Source organism: Procambarus clarkii, chromosome 70, assembly GCF_040958095.1.
Source record: "Procambarus clarkii isolate CNS0578487 chromosome 70, FALCON_Pclarkii_2.0, whole genome shotgun sequence".
NCBI lineage: Eukaryota > Metazoa > Arthropoda > Malacostraca > Decapoda > Cambaridae > Procambarus > Procambarus clarkii.
The window spans coordinates 22,003,227-22,017,535 of NC_091219.1; the positions used below are offsets into that span (position 1 = coordinate 22,003,227).

A 14,309-nucleotide genomic window follows, 5' to 3' on the forward strand; every position below is an offset into this window, starting at 1 on the left:
TGATCGTGCGGATGCTGCCACCAGGGAAGTTGTCCACTCTTGTCCTATCTCTCGTAAAGCTATTCCTTATTCCGAATTTTACCCCAGTTATCCATTCCTCCATCCTTACCCGTTGGCAGGCTTGTTGGTCTTCTGATACTGGTAACAAACTGCGTACTCTTAAGAGTTATGTGTCCTCGTGGCCGTCCACGAGTATCCACGTCACCAAGAATTCTAACGAGGGACAAGCGACCGCGTGAGGCGGTTGGAAAACAAGACACACGCTCGTCCCAGAAGTCTGGATATTCAACAAGGATATGCACGACCGTAGGAGGGACAATGCATTTCAAACAATAAGGAGCAGGGCAGCGCTCCATTAAGTGACCATGAGTTAAGCGAGTATGGCCAATATGCAACCTTGCCAGAGCCGTTTCCCATTGCCGGGATATATATATATATATATATATATATATATATATATATATATATATATATATATATATATAATACACACATGTATATATATATATTATTAAATATGACCGAAAAAGTAAGATTAATAATTCTAACACGAATTTTCTCAATATTTCTTATATTTCTTTTCACTGTTGATGGTAACTGAAAAATCAATTCTCCAAAATTCATTTTTATTTCTAGTCTGACGCGACACTTGAACGCATTTCGTAATAACTTATTACATTTTCAAAGACTTTAGTTTAAACACACACAACTATAACTAAACAGAGTTTAAACAGCTTCGATTTTTTACCTGCTTTTGGGTGAGGTGATAAGTTACAACAGTTTTGGATGAGGTGAAAACAAACTTTCAACACATGACAGAACACGAAACAATGGGTATAATATTTTGTAAGTTAAAGGGAAGAATGGAAGTAACTGCAAAGGGCCTATTGGCCCATATTTCTTGATGCTTCTATATTGGTGCGGAGTCTTGAAGTGGGTAGAATATAGTTGTGCATTAATTGGCTGTTGATTGCTGGTGTTGACTTCTTAATGTGTAGGGCCTCGCAGATATCAAGCCGCCTGCTATCGCTGTATCTATCGATGTTTTCTGTGTTTTTTGTTAAGACTTCTCTGGTGATGGTCTGGTTGTGGGAAGAGGTTATATGTTCCTTAATGGAGCCCTGTTGGTTATGCATTGTAAATCGCCAGGAAACAGATGTTGTTGTCTTGACTTTCAACCGTTGTTTAACATACCTGTCATCTATTGTTTACCTAGTCCTGTCAAGTGTTGTTTATCATGCTCTGTCAACTATTGTTTACAATGCCCTGCCAATCGTTGTTTAGCATGCCCTGTCAACCGTTGTTTAGCATGCCCTGTCAACTGTTGCTTAGCATGCCCTGTCAACTGTTGCTTAGCATGCCCTGTCAACCGTTGCTAAGTAAGCCTTGTCAACCGTTGCTTAGCATGCCCTGTCAACCGTTGCTTACCATGCCCTGTCAACCGTTGCTTATCATGCCCTGTCAACCGTTGCTTACCATGCCCTGTCAACCGTTGCTTATCATGCCCTGTCAACCGTTGCTTATGCCCTGTCAACCGTTGCTTATCATGCCCTGTCAACCGTTGCTTATCATGCCCTGTCAACCGTTGCTTACCATGACCTGTCAACCGTTGCTTACCATGACCTGTCAACCGTTGCTTAGGTTCATAATCCATAAACACTTGAGGAGTTTAATGGCCTATAATTGCATGTAAAGATTTTCGAAGCCCAAACTGCCACCAGCGATCCCTGCAGAACCATCCAGAGACTTAGCATCCCTTAACTACCACAAGAGGCAATTAAGCCTCCAGTAACTGCCGGCACCGGACCCTCCTAACAACGCCCTAACTAGTGTCCTCCCGCAGCTGGACAACGACCTCGACTGGATTGGGTTGTGGCCCCGCACAGGGTCGTACAAGCGCTTCACCAACCTCGACGACCCGACCAGTGTCCCCGGCGACGACCCGGCCCGCGCTGAGGCCGTCGACCAGCCCGACCTGCCCCCCCAGCCTCTACGACCAGCACCCGCCCCGCCGCCCAGGTACGCCCCTCCTGGGGTATACTGCTCTGGTATATTCTGGGGTATAGTGCTCTGGTATATCCTGGGGTATACTGCTCTGGTGTATCCTGGGGTATACTGCTCTGGTATATCCTGGGGTATACTGCTCTGGTATATCCTGGGGTATACTGCTCTGGTATATCCTGGGGTATACTGCTCTGGTATATCCTGGGGTATACTGCTCTGGTATATCCTGGGGTATACTGCTCTGGTATATCCTGGGGTATACTGGTCTGGTATACTCACCTAGTTGTACTCCCCTAATTGCACTCACCTGGTTGTACTCACCTAGTTGTACTCACCTGGTTGTACTCACCTAGTTGTACTCACTTATTTGTACTTACCTGGTTGTACTCACCTAGGTTTACTCACCTGGTTGTACTCACCTAGTTGAATTCACCTAGTTGTACTCGCCTAGTTGTACTCGCCTAGTTGTACTCGCCTAGCTGTACTCACCTAGCTGTACTCACCTAGTTATACTCACTTAGTTGTACTTGTGGGAGTTTAGCCTCCGATCTTTGGTCCCAGGTCCTAAGTTTCTAAAAAAAAATTCTCCTTGTTTGCGAACCATCTGTGTTAAATAGTTTATCATTCAGAATCTACACTGTCAATTCCTCTGAGAATTTTATAGGTAGTGATTATGTCTCGCCTATCCCTTTTCTTTTCCATTGATGTGAGGTTTGGTTCCAGTAATCTTTCCTCGTAGTTCATACCCCTTAGCTCGGGGACTAGCCTGGTGGCATACATACATCATACATCAGCACTAAGGAGCATTCAGTAGCACTTGGGAGCGTTTAGTAGCTGTTGAGTGCTTGTCAGTAGCTACTTAGTAGCACTCAGAAGCACTCAGTAGCATTTAGTAGCACTCAAGAGCATTGAGAAGCACTCAGTAGCGCTTAGTAACGCTCAGGAGCATTGAGAAGCACTAAGAAGCACTCAATAGCACTTAGTAGCGCTCAGGAGCATTCAGTAGCGCCCATTAACACTTAGTAGCACTCAGAAATAAGTGTTACTAAGTATAAATCACACTAATAAGAGTAATGTGTACGAACTGTCTGTGTCTATCCCCTGGCTAGGATGGGAGGATGGACGGAGAGCGGGGAGGGGTCGCCGTCCCCTGCCAGCAGTATAGGGATGGGGATAGAGACCCCGCCTGAGCCGTCCAGGCCGGCTCCAGTCCTGGACCGACGGGATTCATCTCGCTCGCTAACTGGACGCCTATCCAGGAGAGACTCCAGCAAGGTTTGTATAGGCCTAGAGGAGAATATCTGCACGATATAGCACAGGATTATATAGGACTTGATAGGTGTATCTACTTGGTTGAGCACAGGATTATATAGGTTTGTATAGATCTTGATGAGTTTGTCTGAATGTATGGATTCTAGATTATATATATGCTTGTGTGGGCATTGATGGGTACTTGTGCTCATGGCTGTGTGGGCATGCATGGGTACTTCTGGTCAAGGCTGTGTGGGCATGCATGGGTACTTCTGTTCAAGACTGTGTGGGCATTGATGGGTACTTCTGTTCAAGACTGTGTGTACATAAATGAGTACTTCTGGTCAAGGCTGTGTGGGCATGGATGGGTACTTCTGTTCAAGACTGTGTGGGCATGGATGGGTACTTCTGTTCAAGGCTGTGTGGGCATGGATGGGCACCTCTGTTCAAGGCTGTGTGGGCATGGATGAGTACTTCTGTTCAAGGCTGTGTGGGCATAAATGGGTACTTCTGGTCAAGGCTGTGTGGGCATGGATGGGTACTTCTGGTCAAGGCTGTGTGGGCATGGATGGGTACTTCTGTTCATGTGAGTACAATATTATTTGTGCCTGTGTAAGCCTAAACGGGTGTATCTACTCGATTTCGAACTGGATTGTTGGCTTAGATGAGCATATCTGCACGATTGGGCACAGTGTTGTATAGACCTAGATTAGTATTTTAAGTTTGCGTACAAAATTAAACATGCTTGTACAGGCCTAGATGAGCGATTAACTAATACTCTGGGGACAAGGGTATAAGTCGGGTTAACTTGGTACAGGTGTAAAGTTGTTTGGTATATATGGGTACAGGTGTTGTTTGGGTTATGTGGGTACAGGTGTTGTTTGGGTTATATGGTTACAGGTGTTGTTTGGGTTATATGGGTACAGGTGTTGTTTGGGTCATGTGGGTACAAGTGTTGTTTGGGTTATATGGGTACAGGTGTTTGGGTTATGTGGGTACAGGTGTTGTTTGGGTCATGTGGGTACAGGTGTTGTTTGGGTTATATGGGTACAGGTATTGTTGGGTTATATGGTTACAGGTGTACACATCTTCATATTAAACAGTCTAACTGCAAGCGTGTATTTGGTCTTGATAGTGTGGGTGTATTTCTGGTCGAGTATATGCAGGCGAATGCACATGTGTATTGGCGAAAGTTTAATAGGAGTGTGGGTAAAAGATGTATTCTGTATATTTAATCCACAGAGATCTGAAGTATCTCTAGTCGTGTGGATGGTGGTGTCTGATCTTCAGGGGTACAGGAGTATCTCTGGTCGTGTGGATAGTGGTATTTATCTGTTCGTGAGAGCAGAGGAGTAACTCCGGAAGTATAAGCTTCAGCGTATATTGGAGTCATCTCGGTGGTTACGTATATCAGGTCGCTTGAACAGAGCAGCATGTCTTGTCTAAGTATAGATTTATATCTGGTTGCATGGATATATATAAGGTGATACCATGTCGGTATATTTTTTTCGATACATACATTTTATTATCTCCTAAACCTGGTAGGTAATATGAGCAGACATGTGTAGTATTGCAGTGGTCATCCTGGACTATTGTTAGCCTGGTTATCTTGGAAGAACCTGAAGAAGAGTTTTATGTGTTGCAGGAGCTATTGGGATCATCACAACAGGGCAGCCCCAAGCGAGCCTCAACCAACCCCTTCAGGGCCTCTTGGGTGCCTCCTGACGAGACATCAGAGGAATCATTCGCTCACAACACCTTTGGCGTCGTCACGGGCTCGTCTCCTGGGGCGCCGCCTGCAGCAACAGGGAGCCACTCAATGGAAGGTTTCCCTGACCCCAGAGAGAGTAGGGTACAAACTGAGAGGATGAGCAGCCAGGACTCTCTCGCTCCGGCAACGTTCCCAGGTCCCGGGTCTGCTTGGGACACTTACGCCTCTGCCAGACCCCGCGGAGTCGAAGCTGAGACCTCAAAGATGGCGTTGATGAACGGCGATGAGGAGAGGGTGGCGGCTGGCAGCAGTGTTCTTGGAGATATTTTCAGTAACAGAGGAAAGACTGCTTCCAGCGAGGTTGGGAAGGCGTCGTACGAGACTTTCTCCTTCACTGCTCTAAGTAGTGCTGGGAAGACATCACAGGACAATTTTTCAACCCTTTCTACCAGTGGCACTGAGAGCATGCTGCACGACACTTCTTCCTTCCTCGATGCTTCAAGTGGTGCCGTAAAAGCTTCGTATGAGACTTTTTCCACTAATCTCGACAATCTTGGAAAAACCTCGTACAATTCATTTACCGTAGGTAATTACGACGTTCAGAAAGACAACCTGAACGACAGTGGTGGGACCACGGACGATGTCTTTGTTGACATTTCAGAAGATGATGACATTTGCAACCAGAACACCCTAGCCGGTAACGAAAGAGAGACTAAAATCTTTGAAAACATAAACAGGACAAACGACAAAGTGCTTGAAGGAGGAAGTTTAAATTATGCGGTCAACAGTTTCGATAAATCTATCATTGAAATGAACGATACTGAACTTCGCCACGACGGTAACATCGCCATCAGCACGCACATGCCTCAGGTACGATACTTTGCAGACTATATTTTAAATAATATTTTATTGATGTAGTGTTATAATAATAATAATATCACAGAGAGAGGATTTTAAAAACAGCATAAATAGTAACGTATACATATATAATAGTACTTTAATAACACAGAAAACCCCGAAATATATATACAGTATATAGACATATACAGAACCCCCATAACTTAATGACCCCCACACACAAGATTCAAACTCAGGGTACTAGGGGATCAAATTAATATAATTGATTAAACTTATATAAAATAAGCTTATATAGCAAACTGGTTACTATTATTCCATAAAAAAAGTTAGAAAATATTTAATTTCAGGAAAACTCGACTTGTTAGGCAACTTTACCTATTAGGTATAACATATATATATGTTGCATAATAAGTACAAATTTTAGGTACAACAGGGGTCACTCATGACCCTGAATGTGCTTCCAGGGTGGTGGTTGACTTAATGCAATAACTCTTCTCTCTTGCCTCTGCTCTTGTATAATTATTGAGGGTCATCTACCCATTTAATTTTTTTTAAGAATTATCTGCAAGAAGTTGTTCCTGACAGCTCTGTGGCTCATTTGCATCTCTAGTTTCCATAATGTTTTTTCTGTTCAATATATTAGCTACCTAATCTCTCAAATCAGTGTGTGTGTGTGTGTACTTTGATGTACATGTACGAGAGTGATCACCATGTCCCTCATAATTCTTGCAGGAGGTCGTATCACGTGAGGAGACCTCCATGGAAGCCCACGTGACCTCTGACCCGGTTGGGCGGAGTTACGAGGTGCCAGCCACGCCCCCTAACACAGCAACCTACCCGCTGTCCCCCCGCTCCCCCCACATAGCTTCCCGCCTTGCCGAGGTGGAGGCCAGGATGAGGCAGCTGGGAGCCCCGACGGATCGCGACGTGTCGCAGGACTGGTGGCCGTCCGAGGCTCCCTCCTCCAGTGCTGCGAGGGAGGAGGGCCACGAGGGAGGGACGGGAGGGAGGAACCCATTCGTAGTGCATGTTGGAAGTGGAGGAGGAGGAGGAGGAGGGAGGGAAGAGCCAGGAGGGCTGAGGAGTGTGGAGGAGGAGGAGGAAGAGGAAGTCTTCCTCCTCCACGACGCGGTTAAGGAGGCTCCTCACAGAACACACACAACCTCGGCCTCCCGCCGGGGTGAGGAGAGTGCGGTGGAGTGCGAGGAGGACGCGAGTGCGAGGCGAGTGCGGGAGTACATAGCGTCACTGAGTGCTCGCCTGCGGCAGATCCCAGACCAGGAGGACGTAGTCCGAGGCTCCCCGGACTACATGGACACGCCGCCCGCCTCTGCCACCTTGCCAGCCACGCCACCCAGGACGGCGTACGACTCGTCGGACACGCCTTCTACCTCGGCCGCGCCCCACGCCCTGTACAGCAGCGGGCGCCCAGCAGCAGCAGCCTCCAGCAGCAGCACGCCGCCCACCTCCGTCACCCTCAGGAACCTCTACAGCAGCAGACGGGCGTCGGCGGACGTGTCGCCAGCGCCGCCCACAGTCTTCACTCTCAGCACCAGTCGCAGACTCTCGCTCGACACACCTCCCAGCTCGGCCGGACTCGTCACCGCCACGCCTCCTAACTCGGCCTCGTCCCAGCTGACGTTCGGAGACACGCCGCCCAGCTCGGCCGGGTTCTCCAACACCCCGCCCAACTCGGCCGGCCTGGCCGGGAGCTTCGAGGCCGGACAGACGCTGAAGAGAGCCATGTCGTGCGACTCTGTCAGCTCGGACACGTCCGTCACTCTCGGGGAGCTGGAGGACACGTGCGGACAGGTGACGGGACACCTCACCGTCCATCTCATCTACGACAGGTGAGTACCCAACCCCGTCCTTTATTCTCTCTTGTTTCTCTTTTGTTTCTTCCTGTTGGCAAAACCGGTGAGAGCTTAATACTCTTCATAAGTCGGCCCATACAAACAGCTAGGGCTTAATTCTCTTGCTGAACTAGATCATGGTACCAGGTAGGCTTATATTCTCCTGCTGAATCCACCTATGGTAAAAGGTAAGGCTATGGGCTCATATCACGACTCGTAACAAGGAACCCTAATGCTATTGAGCCCAAACACTGCTCAGTTAATTCATGCTGGGCATACCACTATGTATAATTATTCATGCTATGTATTCCTTTGTGCATAATTTCTCATGCTGGGTATGCCTCTGTGCATAATTATTCATGCTGGGTATTCCTCTGTGCATAATTATTCATGCTGGGTATTCCTCTGTGCATAATTATTCATGCTGGGTATACGTCTATGCGTAATTGTTCGGGAGGGGGTGGGGGGAGGGAATTATCAGGGAAAGCGCCAATCCATTACAACTATATGCACTTGGAAGGGATCAGGATAAGAATCTGGGATGGGACGGGGGGAAAGGAATGGTGCCTAACACTTGGGCGGTCGGGAATTGAACGCTGACCTGCATGAAGCAGACCGGCGCTCTACCGTCCAGCCCAAGTGGTTGGGGAATTAAATAATGTTGACACAAATTTATAGAAACAACTCTGCATTTTGTTGGGCAAACAATTAAATGAAAACCTTACCATCACTACGACAGGTGGGGCCTCGTAGCCTGGTGGATAGCGCGCAGGACTCGTAATTCTGTGGCGCGGGTTCGATTCCCGCACGAGGCAGAAACAAATGGGCAAAGTTTCTTTCACCCTGAATGCCCCTGTTACCTAGCAGTAAATAGGTACCTGGGTGTTAGTCAGCTGTCACTGGCTGCTTCCTGGGGGTGGAGGCCTGGTCGAGGACCGGGCCGCGGGGACACTAAAGCCTCGAAATCATCTCAAGATAACCATATGATGGCCGAGATGAGCTGCTGAAGAAAGAGAAATTTACCCTCAGGGCGCCCGGACAAAATAATAAATAAAGGCATTCCAAAATAAAATATATTGATATAGAAGAAGAAATTTGATTATGGGGATATTCAGGGAAATCTAATCAATCAGTTGTAGCTTCTGTGGTGATGAGGTATCTTCCACATGCTTCTTCCGGGAACCAATGATCTAGCGATCCAGTCACTGAACAGGCCTCCTGATTTATAGTCTAGTTCACCAAGCTGTTATACACCGCTGCTCGCAGTTTGACATATGACTCACAGCCCAGTTGATCAGGTATCCTCTAAAGGTGTTTATCAAGTTCTCTTTTTTGGCCACTAAGAGAGCTCGGATAGTAATTCCCTTTATATTTGTACAGTGGTTATCTTATCTTGAGATGATTTCGTCGCTTTAGTGTCCCCGCGGCCCGGTCCTCGACCAGGCCTCCACCCCCAGGAAGCAGCCCGTGACAGCTGACTAACACCCAGGTACCTATTTACTGCTAGGTAACAGGGGCATGGTTCCCAAATTGGCCGGCCACATTCCCCCGTCAGTTCCTCCACCATTTTGGATCATCTTCTAGTAATATTTTTCGTCATTGTACTTTTGCAGTGGTAATTACTGAAATAATTTATTATACTCAATTCCTTTATTAATTGCCATTAAATGAAAAAATAAATTCTTAGTTCAGTGGATCATAAAATTCAATGATTGTGTTTCATTGTGATTGAATGTCTCCAAATATGTTGTTGGGAAGGCCAAAAGCGCAGGTGGTGGAGACTGTGGGTCTGAGCCGCAGGTGGTGGAGACTGTGGGTCTGTGCCGCAGGTGGTGGAGACTGTGGGTCTGTGCCGCAGGTGGTGGAGACTGTGGGTCTGTGCCGCAGGTGGTGGAGACTGTGGGTCTGTGCCGCAGGTGGTGGAGACTGTGGGTCTGAGCCGCAGGTGGTGGAGACTGTGGGTCTGTGCCGCAGGTGGTGGAGACTGTGGGTCTGTGCCGCAGGTGGTGGAGACTGTGGGTCTGAGCCGCAGGTGGTGGAGACTGTGGGTCTGTGCCGCAGGTGGTGGAGACTGTGGGTCTGAGCCGCAGGTGGTGGAGACTGTGGGTCTGTGCCGCAGGTGGTGGAGACTGTGGGTCTGAGCCGCAGGTGGTGGAGACTGTGGGTCTGAGCCGCAGGTGGTGGAGACTGTGGGTCTGTGCCGCAGGTGGTGGAGACTGTGGGTCTGTGCCGCAGGTGGTAGAGACTGTGGGTCTGTGCCGCAGGTGGTGGAGACTGTGGGTCTGTGCCGCAGGTGGTGGAGACTGTGGGTCTGAGCCGCAGGTGGTGGAGACTGTGGGTCTGTGCCGCAGGTGGTGGAGACTGTGGGTCTGTGCCGCAGGTGGTGGAGACTGTGGGTCTGAGCCGCAGGTGGTGGAGACTGTGGGTCTGAGCCGCAGGTGGTGGAGACTGTGGGTCTGAGCCGCAGGTGGTGGAGACTGTGGGTCTGAGCCGCAGGTGGTGGAGACTGTGGGTCTGAGCCGCAGGTGGTGGAGACTGTGGGTCTGAGCCGCGCCTCAAGCAGTCATATTATGTAAAGTGGGGCGGGAGGGGGAGGGGCGGAGGTTCAGGATGGGGAAAGGGGAGAGAGAGAGGGGGGGGAGGAGGAGAGAAGGTCGTTGGAAGAGTGAGTGAAGATAAAGAGAGGAAGTGTGACTAGAAGAAAGGGATGCGAGAGGGGAAGAGGTCTGTGAGGGGAAGACGAAGGTGGTGGGATGGCAGGTCAGCGATGGAAGGAGAAGGTCACCAAGGAGGTGCCAAGGGAGGGGTGATAGCGAGTGCTTAACTTGTCGGTAACCTATTCTTTGACTTGCGTGAATCCGTGTTTGAGATATATATATATATATATATATATATATATATATATATATATATATATATATATATATATATATATATATATATATATTATATATATATATATATATATATATATATATATATATATATATATATATATATATATATATATATATATATATATAATTAATATCAGCCCGTCCTCGAAACAAAGATCCAAAAGTGATTCCATGCACCCGCCAAACTCCCTGTTTATGAATGAAAAGCAGTTTACACACGACTCACAACTGCTGACGGTCGAACATATCCGGAACAAGTGCTTCACTGACGAATTTTGTTCGAATCACAACGCTATAAATGCTTCACCCACGTACTACAAATACAAATAGTCGCCAACAGAACCTAAACACCTAACCTAACCTATCCTATGCCTATATATACACAATATGCCAATATATTATAATATTAATTTATACTGAGAAAATTCCCGTTTTGAATGAACAGCATGTTAAAATTTATGAATGCGTCTGTGGGGTCGACCGCTGGATGTAATGGACTTGAGTCGAGGACGGGTTGATATATATATATATATATATATATATATATATATATATATATATATATATATATAGTACACACACCTGCTGTACCCGGCCACGCGATGTTGAGCCACAGCAACCTTTCCCTGTCTCCCGATCCTCCCCACCATTCCTTCTACCCCGACCCCTCGTCCTCACAACCATTCCGCCCCTCCCCCCGTCCCTTTGTCCTCCCACCCATCTCCCACTCCACCGTTCTTTTGTCCTCCCCACTATTCTTCTTTCCCCTATCCCCAACTCCCCTCCCCTTGTCCTCCATATCATTACCCCTTTCCCCCGTCCCCTCGTCCTCCCTACCATCCCCCACTCCCACCCCCTTGTCCTCCCCACTCCCTCGTCCCATGCATTCTGAAATGATCTGATGTTCCCATCAGAAAACTGGGAATATCAAATGATCTGAAATTGTTCCCATCACCGAAATATAAGAAAAACCGTTAAAGAAAGAAATGATAAAAATGAAAATGTATATATATTTATACTCATGAAATGAACGGTATGGTAAACATCACAGCTGAATTCCAACGCAATGTCACACAAAATAAATAAATCAAAATGAAAATAAATCAAAATCTATGAAAATTCAATTTATCAATGCAATTGGAAACATTGAAATGAAATCGTAACATATTTAGGATAGCTTGTGTTGCTCTTACGTCCAACAGATGGTGCATTTTTTTTTAAATGTTTTTTCCTGTCACAGGTGAGGCATGTATATAGTAGGCATATAAAAACACGCGCCTATTCGAATGCAGCATTTTGTCAAAATTTCAAAGCAATCAGTAATGGGATTTCGAAGACTTCCCTCACACGATAAACACATGAAAAAAACATTGTTATTAAAAAAATACATGTTTTTTCCCGTCACAGACGTGACATCTATATAGTGTGTATATAAAAACCCGCTCGGATGCGAATGGAACGTTGTGTCGAAATTCCAAAGCAATCGGTGAAGAACTTTCGGAGATTAGCGATTTTGAACATATGAACATTTACATTTTTATTTATATAGATAATTTCATTAGAAGTTTTTTGCGTTTTTTGTTTTACTTTTTATTCATTGTTCCTTATTACTTTCTATTTTGTTAAGAAAATGCCTCAGCTTTCGGAGAAATGTAAGCTCCGACATATTGTATTATTCTCGCTGTTTCCCTCTTTGTCTAGTGCTGACTGTGGACAATTGTTTCTTTTTTCCGCTCCTCTCCCTATTTTCTCCAGCATGAATGGATGTTCTTCTCTGACTGCTTCCCCCTCCTGCTCCCTCTCCCCCTTCAACCGCCCCCCTATCCTGCCCGCTTCTACCGGCCCCCCTATCCTGCCCGCTTCTACCGGGCCCCCCTATCCTGCCCGCTTCTACCGGGCCCCCCTCATCCTGCCCCCATCTACCACCTCCCCTTATACAGCCCCCCATCCTGCCCCCTTCTACAGTACATAGCCAGCCCGCCGGCCCTGAGCTATTTGGTAAATTAGCCAAGTGGTTATTTAGGCCGGTCTGGAGGATGGGGGAGGGGGGGCAGGGGGAGTCCCCCATCTACCACCCCTCACTTGCACTCTTACACCCACCCTCCCTTGCACTTTTACCCCCCCCCAACTCAACCCCATCGCAATTACTCTTTGGAAAGGGAGTTGGGGAAATGATGGGGTGAAATGGCGAAGCGAGGAGGAGGGAAACAGAGAGAGAGAGAGAGAGACAGACAGACTGCCGTCCTTCTCACACACTGTACTCACTAATATTACCTCTCCGCTTCCTAAATTACGTCTTTCCTTCATTCATTCATTCATTCACTCTCTCTCTCTCTCTCTCTCTCTCTCTCTCTCTCTCTCTCTCTCTCTCTCTCTCTCTCTCTCTCTCTCTTTCTTTTAACTAAGACTAGGGTTCATAAGGGTTGTCAATTGACGTACCTTATATTAGGGAAGGTAATATATCCACCTAGTGAAGCTGCAAGCAAGAGTTATTATCCTACCTCAACTCGTCTGACGCCTGCTCCTAAAGACTCCTTTATTTCATGAGAATGTACTTTCAAACTATCACATAAGGAACTATCATATAAAGAAAAGGTGAAGCTGCAAGCAACAACTGTAATCCTGCCTCAGCTCAGATGAAACCTGTTCCTAGAGACCCATTTATTTCATGAGCCAGGAATAAACTTTATTCATTAACAACATTAAGTAACAATCATATAAGGAAAAGAATGAGCCTGAAGCCAACTGTTCGTCAGAACCTTCATGAGGATACATGATACATATTGGTATCCAGGAAGTCGATTAAGTCTCCTTTAAGCAGTTCAAAACACCAAACAGTTGTTCTCTTTCATATTATTGCTGGCATCAAAGATAGTTTGCATCTACCACTCCAATGTGTGCATCTTCTGTCTTACTAATTCTACTAAATCATTCAACTATATCTTCCAACTAAACTAATTTAAACTTCAGGTTTTGTGTTTACTCTCCAATATGCAGTAATTTAAATATGCATGAGTTGACCTGATCTCCCGTGAATCAACCGGTTGAGCGAACAAATTTCAGATGCGAGTCAGCCTACGAATGAATGATTGCTGATGGAGTGACGTTCTTGAGAAAGGCACTACCAGCATGAGACTATTGAAGATTGGGAGCCTAGTCCTATGGGACCAATTACTGGTAGTCCACGCAGTTGGGCCAGGTACGGAACTTTGAGGATTTTGGCCTTATACATAATAGTAAGACCACGAATGTCACGACAGTGTTGCAGGCTCTGATGTTCAGACCGTTCCCACCAGACTTGGTCAAGACTAGAGATGAACCTTCTTGTCTGTCTCTCCACATTGCTCAAACGTCTGATGGATGATGGGGAAAGGGGATCCAGGAAAGGGGTTCATACTCTAGATGAGAGCGAATTTGTGATTTATATAATCTTTTGCAGCCCTTACTGTCAAGAAGGTGTGAGATGCGCTGTAGGGCTGTAAGGTTCCTGGATGCCGTTTGAGCTAGGTTAAGCATGTGGCTCTTCATTGTCTTCGAAGAGTCAAACTTCATTCCCAAAACTATCAGTTGCATGGGTGAACTCTAGGGGTTTTGCCACCCTTTTTGCAAGCATATCCGACTTGTAATATGCAGTCTATCATCATCGCTTGTGTTTTTTCAGCCACGAATGTAACCTGCCATCTCCTACCCCCAGGTAGAAATCGCTGAATATTGGTTCTTTCAACTGCTCTCTGG

General features: G+C 46.6%; 1 protein-coding gene across 2 annotated transcripts in view; it reads left to right on the forward strand.

Moving 5' to 3' along the window:
* LOC123775302 (uncharacterized) overlaps positions 1-14,309 on the forward strand; it is a 65,607-nt gene that overhangs the window by 14,573 nt on the left and 36,725 nt on the right. For both annotated transcript variants that reach the window (XM_069311645.1, XM_069311644.1), the window contains exons 3-6: positions 1,844-2,019; positions 3,114-3,279; positions 4,901-5,836; positions 6,557-7,674. In XM_069311645.1, coding sequence (XP_069167746.1) covers positions 1,844-2,019; positions 3,114-3,279; positions 4,901-5,836; positions 6,557-7,674 — 2,396 coding nt within the window. The remainder of the gene's footprint in view (positions 1-1,843; positions 2,020-3,113; positions 3,280-4,900; positions 5,837-6,556; positions 7,675-14,309) is intronic.